The sequence below is a fragment of the Monodelphis domestica genome, chromosome 4 (assembly GCF_027887165.1).
Source record: "Monodelphis domestica isolate mMonDom1 chromosome 4, mMonDom1.pri, whole genome shotgun sequence".
Taxonomy (NCBI): Eukaryota; Metazoa; Chordata; class Mammalia; order Didelphimorphia; family Didelphidae; genus Monodelphis; species Monodelphis domestica.
Window position 1 is genome coordinate 257,039,001 of NC_077230.1, and position 18,856 is coordinate 257,057,856.

The following is an 18,856-nucleotide window of genomic DNA, read 5'->3' on the forward strand; positions in this document are numbered from 1 at the left end:
TCTAATGCCTTTTAATTTACTATGGAGTATTCATGAAGTTAGTGGAGAAATTACCCAAACCAAGGAGTTATGGATTATTTTAAGTCTTCTAAATGTAAATATTTCATTGCTCTATTTCATACTAAAAAATCTGGTGTGATAGATGACTATTCCTTTCCCCACTATTTCTGATCAGTTGCTAAGCTATGTTCATTCTTTCTTCTATGCACCTCTTTTCCCTGGCAACTCTTTCATTTAATCCCTTATCACCTTAGGCTTCTGTCTCTATCTTCAATGATAGATATCCCACATCCAAATAACCTGGCACTCAAGGACTTCCACAATCTGGTCCCAGTTTACCTTTTGAATTACCCACTTATATGACTGACCTATTTTAATCAAACTGTTTTATCCATTGGTTTACCTAATGGTCTTGAATTTTCCTGCTTTGTTGGCTTTGCTTATGACATCCCTTTGGCCTAGAATGATCTCCTCACTTTTCTTACTCATCTAAATTACACTCATCACCTTCAACTTCAGTTTATGCTTCACCTCTTCCAAGAAGGTTTCTATGAGCATCTGAACCTAAAGGTCTCTTATTAGGAACTTCTTCAATACTCATTAACTGTTACATTCACTGGACATTCATTTTATGCTATATTTTTACCAATAGTTTCTTTTGGGGAGTATTTATCTTTTCAGATCATTAACTTCTTAAAGACAAAGACTATGCTTTATAATTCTTTGTATTTCTCTTGATGATTCTAGAATAGCATTTTGAATAAAGTAGCACTCAGTAAATAATGTCTGGTCTGTCTAATTCTCTGCTATTAAAGTTGTAATCCTATGCATGTATGATATTGCCTTGCTTAATTTATTGCATGAAAAGAGAATTTGTTTTGGACAGATATTAGGTAGCATTCTTTTGTAGTGAAAAAAATTGCAAGAGAAATATAGAAACTGACCTCCCTCTGCTGAACAGATGACCACAATATTGCTGAAAGGTCCATCTCCTTTGTTATTGTAGACTCCAACTTTCACCTCAAAGGGAGTGAGTGGAGGCACACTTTCATCTCTGTATATGAATTTTGAAGCATCTGATGAAGTGACCATTTTTTCCTTCCAACCACGGGTTCCATTTGGTCTGAATGCCACAATGTAGCCAAATCCTTCCCCATTCTGAAATTCTTCTGACACTGGCTGAAGAAGCAAAGTGCAATTAATCATCAGAAACATTCAATATGTTTACACATTTGGGGCTTGCCACAAATCTTCCTAAATTAATGACTTTCGATAAAGAGAGAAACTAGAGCCTTTGTGGCTCCCTGGACACCTACCACAATGCAAAGCATATACTGAAAAATATATGTAAAATGAATGAGAAACCATGGGGACAGAATTGTAACAAAATGTTCTGCAAAATCAAGGCCTTTGAAAATAACATCTGAAAATTTTAAATTAAAATACATCTATCAATCCGTTACCAAATTGTCATTGTTTTGATAGCATTTAATTTTTGCTTTTTTTTTCTTTTTAACTACCTAGAGTACTGACATCTCTTAAATTAAGATAGGATTTTCTCCAAATTAATTGTGTCATAACATAAATTGTGCTTGGGTTCCAAGTTCCACTGGGCAAAATTAGATGGTTATTCAGTTGGGGAAAATCTGTTTCATTTGGTAGTCTCAGTGTGGCCACAATCACAATAATTTTAGGAGTAGATGTCATCATAATTCCTTATAATATAGTCTTCTAGTGTTGAACTTGTGTGCTTTGTGGCAATATGTACAGAACTGTGTCATATTTATTTTTAAATTTTGCTTGTTATATTCAAATGAAATTTTGCTCTCTAAAAAAAAATGTAAATGATTCAATCAGCCCAAAAACCAAGTAAAGGATATGGCTAAAAGTGACAAGTCTATGGAAGAGATTTCCTAGTTAATACAGGAGAGATACTCTCTTTATGGAGAGGCGAATTCTTATTGCAGTTAAAGAAATACCATCTTTTCACTTTTAAGTTTAGTTTGAATGGCAAATAAGGACTAGATCAGTTTTGTTTAGATATACAGTCCACGTACCCAGTGGGTTAAGAAGTTTACATTTTGATAAGTTTCAGAGGCAAACTTCAAAACTCCTGAGCTCAAAGAAGGTAGAATGCTGGGAAAAGGAAGGTGATTTGTGGAAAGATTCTTAAGAGAATATATTCTAGTATAAGTTGGACTAAGAAACTATTAGGGGATAAGATCAATTAAATTTTTTAGAAAATTATAATGTTTCTAACTTAGCCTGGATTTTTATGTTCCCTTTCATTGCAAGAGAAATTGATATAGTTTGTCTAATAATTTTGTATTATCTATTTTGCTAATGAAATATTTTTACATAAAATTGACTAAATGAAGAGTAGATATGTATTGTCTATTAAGGGGGTACCTGAAGAGACACTTCTATGAGAGGATACATTTAGAAGGAATAAGGTAGCAAAATCAATAAATAACAGACCATATTGATTAAGGGTCTGGTCAAGTCACTGAGGAGTTTTGCCCAGCTAGTTCCAAGTGACTACATGTCACAGTCTTGTAGAAAAGTCACCTGGGGAACTGCAGTGGGGAAAAAAAAAAGCTCATTTTGGACTTCATAACTGAGATGAAGACTCCAAACCACTGAACTCCATCATCTGAAGAAAGGAAAACTCAGGAACTTTTTTATGGCCATATTTTGGTTGAGGGAAAGTTTTTGTCCTTTAAATATTCAAGATAAAGTTCAGTGCTCTAGTAACAAACTTCCTTACCTCCCAGGCTATCACTAATTCATGCCTTCTTCCACTTCTGCCACTTACGTTAGCAGGAGCTGTCTTTGGAACTATAAATAAAAAAGGGTGGGGGTGGGGAGAAAGAATATTTGTATTATTTAACTTGTCTACAATAAAAATTCTGTGGCACTGTTCAAGTTGAGCCCAAACCATAACAATAACACACATTTATTTATATTTCTACTTGAAGTGATTTAAAGTTTGTAATCAATGAGCATTTATTAAGCATCGACTGTGTGTAGACATTGGGCTAGGTGTTAGGAAAAAGAGAAAATTAGATATGAAACTGCTCTTTGACTTCAAGGAGATTTCAGTCCAGTAAAGTTATGAGATATCAACTCTAATAGAGTTGTAACATATAATATGTATATTATATATTATAATATATAATAGCTATAAAGAAAAGAACATTAGAAAATCACAAATTGCATGAAGGAAAAAGATCATTAACAAGTGAGTATATTCTTGGACATTTCCTGAAGAAGACAAGAATTCCACAAATAAAAATAGTTATTAAACCTCTTCTTCACAACTCTGAAAAGTAGGTAATGCAAATATTGTTACCTATATTTTAAAGAAAATCAGGTTTTGAGAGGTTAGTTAATTTTCTGTGATTGCATGGCTTGTAAATATTTGACTTGGGATTCAAACCAAGATTTCTATTACGTTGTTGCCTATCAAGTGCAAATATTCTTTTTCTGAATTTACAATAAATGTCAATGTTACAGCAATGTAATATTTATTTATAGCACTTCATTAATGAGATAAAAGTCATATTATAATCGTCACAGGGATAAGTCTGCTTCATTCTGTTCCTAAAAGTGATTTCATTCCTAAACCCAACATCTTGCAAATGGTTGACCACAGAGAGAATTTGGTAGGATAGCATGTGGGCTAATGCTAATGCAAAGTTGAAATTAAAAGGACAACTTATTTCTCAGGCCCCACCACCAGTGAATTAACAATTTGAACTTCATGTATGGGAGCATCAAATATATTTGCTCTACACCCAAAGAGTGATGGAGAGATATGTGGCAGTTATGAGAAGGTGTATAGTCCATTATCACTGATGAAACAGAGAAAAGGAGAGAATAAGAATCATCTGTGATCTGAAAAGATGGTAAAGTGATCATGTTGCAAGAAAAGGAGATAAAAAGCTGGACAGCCTGAGTGTTGTCTCAACATCTTTGAAATGATGAAAGATATAGAGAGGCTTCTAGTACCTAGGCTAGATGCATTCTGGAGAGTTTATGAAAAAAACATGGGCAAAAATTACACAGGTAGATTGCAACCTGCCTCATTGGAGGGAATATTCACATAGCTGAGATCACAGAGCCACTGAGATAAATAGTAAAGTATCCATCATATATAAATATAATAAACAAATATCTGGAATCCTTGAAGTTTTTTGATAGGTACTTCCACTGATCCATTTAATATCTCAGGCTATTTTTTGAGGGATATTTAGAATTTAGAAGTAGAAATGGGTTAATGCTTTTTTGGAATGATAGAATTATTCTATTTTATCATTTATTAGGGCATTAGCACTATTAGAGAGAGAGGCATAGAGGAAAATCTTTCTTCCCATTACATAGTGAAAAGATAGCCAATATTCAGTTGCAGATGTAATTTTAAGTTAGAGGGAAAAAATACATTTATTAAATGTCCTCTATGTACTAGGCAATGTGAGAGTACTTTACAAATATTATATAATTTGATCTTCATAGCAATCTGGGAGGTAAGAGCTATTATTATACTCATTTTATAGATGAGGCATAGTAAGGATTAATAACTTGCCCAGAGCAGTTAGTGGCTGAGACAGTCCCAGCATTCTGTCCATTGTGCCGCCTACATGTCTAATTTTAAGAGACATGATATAGACATGCTTTCAACTTCTGTTAGATTAAATATTTTCAAAATTATATTTATAGAAGGGCTTTTAAGATATCCTATGGAACTATATTGGAATATTTAGTTTTCTACTTAGCATATTTGTACTGTATTTTTTCATGTCCTCACTAAAGAAAATTTAAGATATATGTGTATATAAACACCAATATACCTATAGGCATATATGTGTATGTAGACAATTCATAAATATACATATATGTATATATACATATGTGTATAAACACATATATGTGTGTATATATATACATCTGAATTTTATCAGCGTAGGAAATATTTGAAGTGACAACCTCTGTATAACTTTGAATTTTAGAAAAGTTGTATATCCCTCTTGTCAGCCAACACCAACATGGTGAGACTTTATGATTGAAAAATCAATCAATAGACTTCTAGTGAAAATGAAAACAGAATGTTCAATTTAAAATCTATTTTTTGTAGGCAATTGCAATTCATTTAATTAAATCTAAATATTCATGTTCAAAACATACTGTTAAACATGTCATAGTTAAAGAGGGATAATTTTTACAGTGTTCATATTCATACCAACATCTCCCAATGCACTTGCTTAAGTAAAAGTTTGTGCCTTAATTAGAACCTGTAATAAAATAAAATGTTTTTTTTAAATTTCCTAGAAATTTTACATTTTACCCAAAGAATTAGGCTTATCATAAATTTATCTGTTAAAATCTCTAATCAAGGGGTTATGCTTTAAACAAGCAAATAATTACCCTTAAAATAGAATTGCAAATAGAATTATAATTTCTAAATCTGCTAATTGTGCTTTCCTTATTTAGATTTTAAGTAGCATTTAGTCATTACTAGTAAAACATGAGGCAAAATTTGATTTTTTAAAATTTTGTCCTACCTATAATGAAAGTTTAGTAAAAAAACAATAGTTTTTATAAACATTTTAGGAAGGAAAGGATTAAATATCTGACAAAATTTCTCTGGTTTACCTTAATCTTGAAGAATGAGTTGAAAATATGGAGAATATATTAATTCATGTGTTGTAGCATGTTAATAATGGTAAGTGGGCAATAAAAGACTAAAAAAAGACATAAAGAATATGTATAAGTATAAATCAAGGTGGTCCAATTCCTTATCGTGTATGGACAAATAAATTTGGTTAATCCAATTGGAACATGGATATGGATATGCATAGAATTGGAAGGGAAAAACAAAAAAAGATCTCTTCTGTGGTGATAAGGGGAGCCTCTATAGAGGATACACTAAGAGACTGACGTTAATTTTTCTCAGTGTTTTTTCCCTTTTATTTAATCAATTTCATAAATCAGTCTTTTGTCTTTGCTCTCACAATCTAGTGTTCTCAGATGTCTCCATATTTCCCACTTAGCTGCACTCCTTTTGGACTTCTTTGGCCATTCCAATGTTCCACCCTTGCCATTGCTGGGTACCTACTCCTCACCTCCTCCTTCCTTCCCTCCTATTTAAATTTTTTTTGTACTAGATTGGTTGTCTTTCTTTTACATATTTGTATTTTCAAAGCTTAGCAAAGTGAATTTTGGAGGAATAAAATATTTCAGGTTGATGAAAGAAAGTAAACTGTTTAATTGACTAATGTACATGGAGTAAAAGATTGGATTTGAATATCTTTCATTTAAAACATTGGCCAAATAGACAATCAGAGGGAAGGTCATTTGTTGTAATACCTCTTCATAGGGGGGCTATATATGTGTGTATGTGTGTGTGTGTGTGTGTGTGTATATATATATATATATATATATATATATATATATATATATATATATATATAGAGAGAGAGAGAGAGAGAGAGAGAGAGAGAGAGAGAGAGAGAGAGAGATGTTAAAAGCAATTACTTTGTGATTACTTTGTGCCAGGAATTGTGCTAAATGCTGGGGATATAAAACAAGGAAAAAGACTGTATTCCCAACAAGTTCACAGATTAAATGGAAACCAGGGAGCTATAGAATTACTAGGGCATTGGGAGAGGTGGCAGTAATTACACATAATTATGTGAAACTGACCTCTCTTACAGAGAATTTGAGAATGAAAAGTATGATATAGACCATTGTATATTATCAGGGGATATTATTTAAGGGACCAGCTTTGTAGAGTTCTGAAAAATCAAAACAGAACAGCATCTGCCTTATAGTTATAATGTGGAAAAATGAACATAATGTTACTTTTTGTAGAAATTGCATAAAGGTACAAGAACACGAGGAAGGAGTTATTAAAGACTAACAATGTTAGAGTTATATAGTTTAGATAGTAAACAATTAAATGATGTCTTAGAATACTATAACACTAGAAAAAGAACAATATTTTCATGAATGTGATTCATTTATATAAAAGCATAACTATAAACCACATAAAAAGTTAAAATAAATTATTGACTTTAGCTGATTTATTTTTTCCCTTGTACAGGATCACCAACATTTCTTTCTACATGATTTACTTACTTATATGCCTCTACATAAAGTTAATATGGTAAAGTGAAATCCTGGGTTTGGACTCAGGAAAAACTGAACTCTTATACCTTAGTAGTAGTTTACCTTTGGTGAGTCCTTTAACCTTTATGTGCCATATATACCTGCCTAGGACTTATCTGATATAATATATTCTTTTTGAAGTCAGAGATTCTTGTAATTTGGGGGTACTAGGCAGATGGTACTTAATAAATGTTTAACTTATTGACCAACATATTAAAGCATACACCAGGAGCTATTCTGTCCTGGCTTGTTGCATGTACAAAATAATACAATATTATCTGAATAATCACCTCCACTTATGCCCCATCCCATCATGGAAAGATGTAGGCTTCTCAAATGTTGTGCCAGTGAGAATAAGCAGGGAAGTGACTGAATTTGGATATAGCAATGGACAATGTGATTGTCAGCTGAGGCCTAATCTACCTTAATACAGAGATATTTATCTTAAGAGTGTTGATGAATGGATGAAGAATATATTTTTGGCCACATTAATTCATTAAAATATCTTCCCTGCCTCTATTTTACAGTATATGTCAGTAGAGGGAGGTTTCACACAAATTATGTGTGGATCCTCAGAATAATGGAGTGGGAGTTCCATTCAAGTGAGAGTTGGAGGTTGGGATGGAGTAGCTATACGTTTCATCCAGATGATCATGGGCATTCATGAACTTTTTGCTAAGGGACGGTCAATTCAATTACATTTAATTCAACTGACAGTTTAAATGTCTCCTTGTTCTCTAAGGCCCTTATGATCAAAAGGCCAAGTAAGTAAATATGTGATGATTTGAAGGGCCTTCATTAGAGAATGAACATTTATTAATATTGAATTTGATTTTTGTAGTGGAAATTAGAATGCAATAATTCTAAGAAATTTAATCCATAGTATATCATGTTGTGGTTCATTTGTTTCAGTTAAGGTCAACTCTTTGTGACCCTATTTTATTTCTTTTTGTGGCAAATATATCGTAGTGATTTGCCATTTCCTTCTCTAGCCCATTGTACAGATGAGCAAACAAGGTTAAGTGACTTACCCAGGGTCACACATTTACTAAGTAGCTGAGATAAGCTTTGAATTCAGATCCTCTTGACTAGAGGGCTAGTACTCTATCCATCATGCCACTAAGCAGTACATCTGTTCATTCAGTTATTTTTAGTCATGCTGGACTCTTTATGTATATTCAATAATGACTAATTTAAAAATCATATATAGCTTATTCTCGGTTGTGCTACTTAGCATGGGCTACCCATCTCTGCTCTTATAAATGGAGGCTTTTTGACTGGGGGGCCCCAATGAAGCCAGAGGTTGAGGCCATTATTCGCTTGTTATGAGAAGTCTTACTAACAGCATCATGGAGTGAGAACCTACTTAAATGAATAAATGTTAAAAAAATAAACCTGTCAAAGGAGTGAATCTCTTTAGCAAACTGTAAAATATATAGTTACACAATGAAACTTTTTCAAATGAATAACTATTAAAAGAATAAATGTGTCAAAGGAATAAATTTCTTCTCCGGTGCATGAAACCACAGAATGTACAACTGAAAGGGAACATTTTCAAATGAAGGACTGTTAAATGAAGAAAACTATTAAAAATAATCATTTTCCAGGCTCTGAATCTACTCAAGCAATTTTACACTTCAGCATTGACTTTATATCACAGCATATCATTTTTAAATGATATTGATATGCTCATGAACAATAAATTCACTCTTACATATGATCTACCTGGATGAATGACTATTAATTACTTGCAAAAATGCATGTGATTTTTTGAGTACACCAAACACAGAGAAATGTTTTTACTTCTATTGGAGTAGGAGTTCTTAACTCTTTTCATGTCACAGATCCCTTTGGCAGTTTGGGGAAACTTCCGGACCTCTTCTCAGAATATTTTAACTGCATAAGATAAATTACTTAGCATTAGAAAAGAAATTGTGTTGAAACACAAATATTATAATATTTTTTAAAATACATTCATGGCTCTCCAGTTAAGAACCCCCAGGATGTTAATGGCACTTAACAATGAAGTATTATAGATATTATTATCTCCAAGAAAAAAAAAACAGAGCTCTAATGGAATGAATAATCCTGATTGTTCAGAGACTAGGGTTCAAAGTCCTTGTGAAAGAACTAGATTGGCCAATGAAGAAGATAGTTCCCTGTCTGGGCCTAAACCTAGCAAGCAGAAGAATTGTCACTACCTGAATGAATCTGCAATTGGGGTAGAGCCATGTCTGAGGAAGGGCAATGAGTTCAATGTCTTCCTAAGTGAAAGACCCCTTTTCTCTGATTTTTTTCAATTGTATTTTTCCTCTAGATTATTCTGAATACAATGCAGCAGGGTCATTCACAGTAATACTCATTCTTCCACTTCCCTTCTAATTGCTATTGCCTTGATTTCAGATATATTAGTTATTTAATAACTCTCATATTTATTAATGAAAAATTGGACTCGATATGAGGGAATGGGACTTGATTTTCTCTCAAGTCCATTCTAACTCCAACATTCTATGAGTTAGATGGCTCTTGTTGGTAGCATAAACTTAATGAAACCAATTTAATGGCTAATAGCTTTTTTTCCCCAATCAAGTTCATAGAAACTCACTTTCAGTCAAAGTAACTGCTCTTTTCAATTGGACATATTTTTCAGCATAATGTAAGGAAGACCTGATTCAGAATTAAGCAGCTAGATTTTTTTGTTCTCATATACTCTGTGAGCTGCTACTGATAAATGTCATGAGCTTATTAACTCACAGAATCAAGTTTGCATGCATGATTAGCAGGTTAAACTCTGATTCTTCTCAATTTCTTTTCTAGTCATGCTCCTCCATGAATAGTAATGTAACGGATACCCTGCCCCCAGGCTGCAAACGCCTGGCTGCTCCGCTGCAACTTCTGGCTTGGTGAAACGTGGAGTATTGGCGGGCTTCAAATTGTGGGCAGAGAACATCTGTGTAAAAGCCAGAAGTGACCAAATTGTAGCAAATGGCCACAGTTTAAACCTGCCAGAATGTCACAGAGTTCCTTATTGGAATAATAGCTGTAACGAAAGCCCATCCGCTAACCAAATATTAAATAACTAAATTAGGATTCAATTAAACAAAAGGAGGCAGGAGGAACCCATCTATCAAACTGTCTCCCTTCAAAAATCATTCCAAATTTCTGCTTCAGTAGATGTTTACCATGGTTCATTAAATAATATAGCTTTATTTAGAGGCCTGGGAAAGGCAAAGTAATTTAGGAGATTTTCAGTAAACCAGTGACCAATTTGGAGAAGTGACAAATATTGGAAAATGGAACTGAAAGTGTGCTTACATAATTTGAGGGTGGGAACTGGGGGAGGGGACTATAAAACTGAATTAAAAAAAATGTTTGCCTATGTGAAGATAAACAGTATGAAAAGTCATGTTGCCATATGTAGAATAAATCTTGAGAATGAGTCATAAATGAACTACTAAGAAATTACTAATAAGCAGTGGTGTAGTGTGGCAAAATGAGAAATTATGAGCAATATGAAAACTTGGGGTCATATTTGGACATATGTTTTGCATGATATCACATGCTATCATGTGATATAACCCATATCAAATTTCTGTCTCTGGGAAGGGGAAGAGAAGGAAGGAGAGAGAGAATTTGGAACTTGAAATTTTAGAAAACAAATGTAAAAATTGTTTTTATATGTAATTGGGAAAAATAAAATATTACAGAACTAAAAAAGGGGAAAAAACTTATGGTCTAATCTTATTTCTTGTAGGTTCTTGGTTAAATTGCATAATTAATTTGAGTGTTCATCTATCCTTTTTAAGATTACATTAAATGATTTTCTAGGGTGACATCCAACTTTGAATTTATGTGCTTCTAATGTAAATTAGAAGTATTACTTTCTTCCTTTGGCAGACAATTGTTTGTATATTTTATAGAAGACATTGGACAAAAGTTACTTTGTATATGTTTCTCTGCTCTTGTTCAAATTCTGAATTTCTTAAATGATGCCTTTATTTGGTGATGGTTAAGACAACATGGTAGAGAGAAGAAAGAAGGAGGAAATGGAGTAGAGATAGCATTTAATTAACAAAGAGACTGAAATGAAAATAAAGAATTACAAGAAAAGTCCAAGTCGGACTTAAGACACTCATAAGACCTAAACCTTCCTCCTAACCCTTCTCCATTTACTGGTTCTTTTCAAATTCAGATCTGGTACTTATTCTTTGTTCTTAAAGGCCCTGAAGAAAATTAGAACTCTCATTCAAAGCTGGCCATACCTTGCAGTCAAATAATATTTTGTTGTAATTAATATCTGCAATAATTATTCCATCTCTGCTTATAAATCTCCAATAGAAGTTACAAAAGATATGTGCCAAGGCAGTTTTATTATTAATAAGTTTTCAATATAATTTCAAATCTAGTCCTGATTAAGCCTCAGAAATCAATGAAATATTTATTTAATGCTTATTATATGTTAGACCCTGAGTTCAACCCTGGGAATCCAAATAACTCCATAAGAAAGGCACTGTAAATTTTATTCTCCTTTTATAGATAAGAAAATTGAGGTTCAGAGATATTAAGTGACTTGCCTATGATAACACAGGAGCTAAGTGCTAGAAGTGAGAATTATATCTTAAGTGTTTCTTGCTATAAATCCAGAACAGTATTCATTATACCAAACTGATTTTTACTAAAGTACTTCAGGGTTTCTATAGACTACTCAATTCTTCCTAATAAATGAGTATTTGCCTCTGAAGTTTATTATTTATTATTTTCTCTTCTGTAAATATAACAACAATTATTTTATTTTATTTATTTTAATAAATTGTTTACTTGTCTTGCTGAAAAAATCAAACATATTTATTTAATTTCCAATTTATTTTACCCTTTTCCAGTTACTCCAACAGAATACACTAAATTTTCATATTCATAATTTCAGAAAAACTTAAGGAGGAGGGGCGGCTAAGTAGTTCAGTGGATAGAGTCAAGTCTGGAAATCAGAGGTCCTGGGTGCAACTCTGGCCTCAGATACTTCCTATATGTGTGGCCTAGGGCAAATTACTTACTCCCAATTGCCTAAACTTTATAGCTTTTCTGCTTTGCAATTGATAGTATCAATTGTAAGACAGAAGTGAAGAGATTAAAAAAAGAAACTTACGGAAGAGTTCTTATGATTACATGATCTCGGCAAAACAATGCTTAAACCATTTTAGCTAAGTGATATCTTCTACTTGATTCTGACATGAAATAAATGCTGTGTGGAGGATAGTCTCCCATTACAGCTTGAGCTATTTGTGATAAGTGTCTTTTTTAGAACTACAAGAGAAAATTTAGTTAACATGTATTTTACTTATGACTGACAAGTCTTTGTAAATACAAAGAAATTTCCCCAAAATTCTTCTGTGTTATTTCATCTCCCAAATTATTCATCTTCTATTTTTGGTTCAGTCTATTTGTAAAGACTGAAATGAAATGGCAGCATTTTGACTTAAATAACACAACTATGGTTATGGGGATACACTGGTGGCCAGATCCTGTCAGAAGTCTTCAAAACTTTGATATGTCAGTAGATCTATGATTCAATCAATATCTCTAATCTGATGATACATCTACCATATGTCTCCCCTTTGACCCTCAACTTTCATTCTTCAAAGACTGTGGCATTCTTTGACTCCTAGTTTTATAGCATTATTCAGAGAATATTATTACTTATAAATTAAGGAATAGAGAGTTTGGGAGTTTTGCCTAAGGTCTGTGAAGATTAAATTTAACTCTCCCCTGATTGTGAAAATTACATTAATTCCCTTGCCCATTTTTAGATTTAATCACAAAATGTGTAAACATTCCACTTAATCATTAAGTGGGAGAAGTCTGTGACCTATATGGTAACGAATCAGAATCAAATTGACTGCCCCCTGGGCAGTGCTAACACAAAGCCTCAACAGTAATTGGTAGACAAAAAAATTGGGGGACGGCACAGGAAGTGACGCAAAAGAAAGTGTCTTTAAAAGGGAGTTACAACTTCCTGTGGAGGAGAATCATCTCAGATAGGTGGGAGAATCATCAGAGTTCAACTTGGACTTTAGCTTCTTCTGGCATTCTGAGTTTGAGTTGGAGGCTGGTGAAGAATTTGCTAACTGAACCTGAAACCCTGTTCCTGTGTAAACCTTAAAATTTCTTAGACTTATGAATGTTGGAAATTTCCCCATTGGGAAATCTCATACTGGAAAAAATTTCCTACTGATAGTAAGAACTCTATTGGAATGTGAAACCCCTTGGCATGGGAGGATCCTTCTCCTCCCTACTTAAGACTACTTTAGGACAGAAACCTTTTGCTAAACAATGGAAAGGGCTTTGACCTATACTTAAGCATAGAACAGGAAGTTCTTTGAGTCATGATTGATTTTAGAATTGATACAATAGAGATACTTGGAATGACAGAACCAGGTCTTGGAACTTCCAATCTCCACCCTACTCAGAGTAACAGGATTTAGGAAGGGCTGCAGCAAAGGATCAAGATTTAATTATTTGAGAATATGACCTTCAACAGACATGTGCAAAGCCACAGACCTGTGGGTGGTACTGGGTTAAGCTAGAGCCACCATTGGCACAGGGGAGACATCGACAATGATTGGTAGATGTGAGAACTGAGGGTAGGGAACTTAGATGGTTTCCTTAAAGATAGTGGGGTCTGAGGACAGGGGGAGGAGAGTTTTTTTTTTTCTCTGAGAGGAGGAGGTTTTGCTCTGAGCAAGGTGGCTCTGAAGGAGGACTGAGGAGGTTGCTCTGTGGGAGGACCAGGAGAGAAGGCTGGCTCTGAAGGAGGAGAATTCTCTGGAAACATTTCTTGAAAGGAGGCTTTCTTGAAGGTGGAGCCTGAGGTTGGCATGAGAAGCCTTACCTAGAGAGATCTTGGGTGAGTGATAAAACCAACTGACTGATTTATTCATTCTTATTCCTTTCTTACTTTCTCTCTTTTTCTATTGATTAATCAGAGTATTATAAATTAAATTTCTCTATAAAACCCAGTTGGCTTGGGCATATTCATAAATTGGGAATATATTCCCTGGCGACCATCTTATATTTATATAAAACCAAGACACAGTAGAAAACATATTTCAGCGGTCATAATTGATATATATATATATATATATTTCCCTTGCTCCCAAACATTTTAATTATCACAGTTTATGGCTCCCACTCTCTTATCTACAACTATTTAACACTCAAAACTATTTTAAATCTAACACCTGGTGAGATTGTCCTTGAATCACTTCTTTGGACTGACACGTGGTGAGTGAAAAAAGCTGACTCCTTTTCTGGATTTTCTAAAGAGACTAGCCTCAGGAGGGACCTACCTCTTTAGAGAGACATCCCCAGGTCCTCAGCTTTGCTGAGGCCTCTCCGGCTAAGGACTATCTCCCTGCCCAGGTTGAGCCAGGAGTGGGGAGTAAATTACTTAGTGCTTAGGCTAGATATATTACCCTATCCTCTCTCTGATTTTCTTACTTCACACTTTCTATATTTTGTAAATAAACTGTAAATAAATCTCTTTGGAATAAATTAAATTCCTGGCAACCCTATTCTTAAATATTCCAGTCCAGTCCAATTTTTTTATAAAATAACCTCTTTTTCCCCCTTACAGGTCATAGTGGTTAAAGATAGTATGAGGGCCAGAATTTGATTTGATATCCTTGATCTAAGGTACTTACCATTGCATACAACCTTGACTTTTCATGACTAAGATTCAAATTAAAAAACAAAGCATCTTTGACTTTTTCCTCTTGTAGTCTCCTTAATTAAATCTCAGAATAAAGTTGGTTGATTAGAACAATTCATCTTTTAGAATGCTGGTTGCTTATTTATGAGAGATTTCTATATAAGGTACAGCTTCCCATTTGATAAGAATTCTAAAGCTATCAATGTTCTTTTTAATTCATGCTTCCTGATAAAATGGAGGCCAAATAGAACATGGGGTTCAAGAGCATTAGCAGTTGCAGCCCAAAATGTGGTACCCCAAACTGGAAAATATGCTGGAAGTAATAGCTGCCCTTAATTCTCTTTCAAATGACAGCCATTCATGCATTTTTTAATGTGATTTCCTTGCTTTCTTAAGCAAGATTAAAAGGGCTTGAAATATGCAAGGATAGAGCTCATAGTAAAAAAAGACAGGCATTATTTGCTTGAGGTAAACCTGCAGAAAAGAAGGAAAAAAATCTTCTAAAATGCAGTTATTTTTTGTGTATTAATAACCATCAAATGGCCTGACTATAATTTTGTCTGTAGAAGGGAAAAGGTTTTTACTAAACCTTTAAAAAGTGTTCTTTAATAAAACTGTGGAGATTATATTATAAAAAAAGTCAAAAGGATTACTCAACCAAAATGGATTGTTTGTTTTAGAAATGAATATTTATATAGAGAACTCTCAAATTAAGCAGTAATCTTTGGCTTTGTTGAAACACAATTAACAATATGCAAAATCAGGGGGTGCTTTTAAAAAAAGGATATGAACATCACATTATGATTACCAGTCACTTCGATATCTGCATAGCAGGTAAATAAAATGAGAAATGACTAACCTATTATGTACTTAATTAATGAACACCTGTACACAATGAAAGCATGGCTGATTTTATGAAAGCATGAAAACCCAACCAGGCAATTAATGTTTAATTTAAAATTTGCATGCTGGAAAAGTAAAAAAGAAAAGCCTTGGGAGAAAAACAATTTTTAATGGGTAAATGACAAAGACAGAAAGGTTTTTGTTTCAATGTATCCAGACTATTTTAATTTTCACTTATCTTGATTATCCAAATTCTTTTTGGTAATTCAACTGTCTTAGGCAATGTATAGTAGCAAAAACAAAACAAAACAAAACAAAAAAAAACAACAAACAGTAGACAGAGAATTGGGAAAGTCTTCAGAGACTATGGTGTACAGTCCTATCTTTGATACACAGATATTTCCCTTAATTCTTCTACAATTGATCCTCTAGCCTCTGCTTGAATATCTAGTGATGAGGAACTTGAAACTTTACAAAATATACCATTCATTTTATTTTGGGGTAACCGTAATTGTGAGAAGGTTAAAATTTGCCCCTCGGAATACCTATTTTGTCCTTTGCTCTTCTGTGCTTCCCCCTTCCTCTCCCATCTTATGACTGATCTTGCTCTCTCAAGCCTCAGTTTTGGATGTTTCTACTATTTGCTCCTATTATTGTACTACTAAACATAGCCGGAAAAATTACCCCTCAAAATCATGACAATTGGGTCCACTATAAATTTCTTGCATAATCTTAATGGAGGCCTCACAATGGTAAGGCAATCTTTTTTTTTCTTTCTTTCTTTTTTTTTAACTTTCCTAATTACTTCATTATCCCACTCACCATGGTGGCTTATCCAATTCTTTTCATCTCTTTTCAGATTTACATTATTCCTCTTACCCTCTCAGTTGAGAAATTTGCTTCATATTTCACTGAAAAGAATGAGACCATTCACCAAGAGCTTTTTCTTATCTCTTCATCATTTCACATCACTCAGATATTTTCTTCCACTATTTTCACCTTTATTTCTTCCTCACATTCAAAGGTGACCCTTGTTCTTGAGTCTCCAAGTGAAATCACTTTATATGCACAAGTATCTTGTTCCATCCCATCTTCTGCAGCAGATTACCCCCTCTATAATTCCCAATCTTACTTATCTCCAATCTCTCTTTGTCTATCAATTGTTTCTCCATTGCCCACAAACATACCCATTCTCAAAAAACTCTTAACTTGAAAATACATCCATCCAGTATTTGGGCTAAATTCCTGGAGAAAGCCATCCAAAATTGATGTTTCCATTTACTGTCTTTTTTTCCCTCTCTTCTTAATTTTCTGTAGTTAATCTTTCAACCTCATTATTAAGTCAAAATTTCCTGTTTTAAAGCAGAGATCTTTTAATTGCCAAATCAAATGGTCTTTTATCAGTCCTGATTCTTCTGGATCTTTCTGCAGACTTTGGCATTGTTGATCATCCTCTTCTTGATACTATCTATTGGATTCCATGGCACTGCTTTATCCTGTTTCTCCTTCTATTTGTCTGACTGGCCCAAGTCATGCCTGCTTAAGATGGGTGTCCTGCTCTTTCATAAAGGCTCTCAGTGATTTTATGAGCTTCCATTGATTCAATGATCTACTGATGCTGATTCTCAGATTTGCTCATTCAGTTCTAACCTCTATGCTGACCTATAATCTCACATATCCAACTGTCTATTTTGGATGTCTTGTAGACATCTGGAACTCAACAATCCAATATTCATTTTTTCTCAAAACCCTCCCTCTTTCTAAACTTCCTTTTTAGTGATATGTCATCTCATAGATTCCCTTCAAAATTGGTTAGTATCCATGTCTTCATCCATGAGTTTGATTAAAATGTGCAATGTCAGGGGGGAATTAGCCCTTAGAGATATCCTACCATTCAAAATTCTATTCAACATTCTTTGCATTAGATTATTCAGTCAGTTATGAATCCACTTAAACTTTGTCTTCCTTTAGGCTGTATTTCTTCATTTTGTATGTAAGAATATCAAGAGCCTTTTCTATGTTTATATTTTATCATTGATCAATGATTCTTCCATTTAAAATTTATTGATCATCTGCTTTGTGTAAAATAAAGAATTGGATCTTTGGGGAGCTAAACTTTTGCATTGGACACAATCCCTACTATCATGGATCTCATTACATATTAGGAGGAGAGGACAACAAACACAATACAAACACATTATAAAATATCACTTGAAAACTGCATTAGAAAGTTGTAAAACCAATTGCCATGTGAAGTATCAGGGAAAAGGACTAGTAATTGAACTAAAAATAAATGAACTTAATCTCATATGATGTGTTCTCTATAAACAGATGCTAGTTCCTGGAGATTACTATGAATATGGATCACTTTCAGAATTTAGCAAGGCAAAAAATAGATCATTGCATTCTTCTTGCCCTTGAGGAATTTCAAGATAATCTTCTCACTGTGAGATATAGTCAATGTTTTCCTTCCCTTTTCTGTAGCTTTTTTCTATACACTTTCTGATCTGCCAAGTTTATGTACTCAAATGACTTCAAACATCATATGTATATAGAAGATTCTCAAGTAAAAAGAATGATAATTCACTTTTTCTTTTTTTAAAAATTCTTATCTTCCATCCTAGAATCAATACTGTTCTAAGACAGAAGGATGGCAAGGTCTAGAAAATGGTGATTAAATGAATTGCCCAGGATCACATAGCTAGCAAGTATCTGAGGACAGATTTGAACCCAGGACATCCCATCTCCAGGCCTTGTTCCCTATTCATTGAGCCACCTGGCTTCCCTAAATATCTCACTTTTTTTTTTTTAAATAAATACTTCACTTTTTAATAGAGGTTTAGGGTTTGCAAAGTATCCCATCAACTTTGTAAAGTAGGTAATAAATAGATGATTGCTCTAATTTTTCAGAGGAGGAAACTGAAGCAAGAAGATATTAAATGAATTGCCCAAAGTAACACAGTAAATACTGGAGTTAGTTCTGGTCTCATGAATCCAAGTGCAATCCACTTTCAACTATAACATGCAAAATGACATATCCTCTTCTAATATAAAACCCAGCATCTCTCTATATGTTTATACATGTTTATACAAAGATTTGCTAACTTGGCAAGACCTGCCTGAGCTTATGTTCTAATAGTC

General features: G+C 33.7%; 1 protein-coding gene across 1 annotated transcript in view; it reads right to left on the minus strand.

The window, feature by feature from the left end:
* Nucleotides 1-18,856, minus strand: part of CNTN5 (contactin 5) — a 1,793,707-nt gene that overhangs the window by 60,566 nt on the left and 1,714,285 nt on the right. The window contains exons 19-20 of the mRNA XM_007494948.3: nt 2,768-2,838; nt 945-1,179 (exon numbers count right to left, since the gene is read on the minus strand). Of these exons, the coding sequence (XP_007495010.2) occupies nt 945-1,179; nt 2,768-2,838 (306 nt within the window). The remainder of the gene's footprint in view (nt 1-944; nt 1,180-2,767; nt 2,839-18,856) is intronic.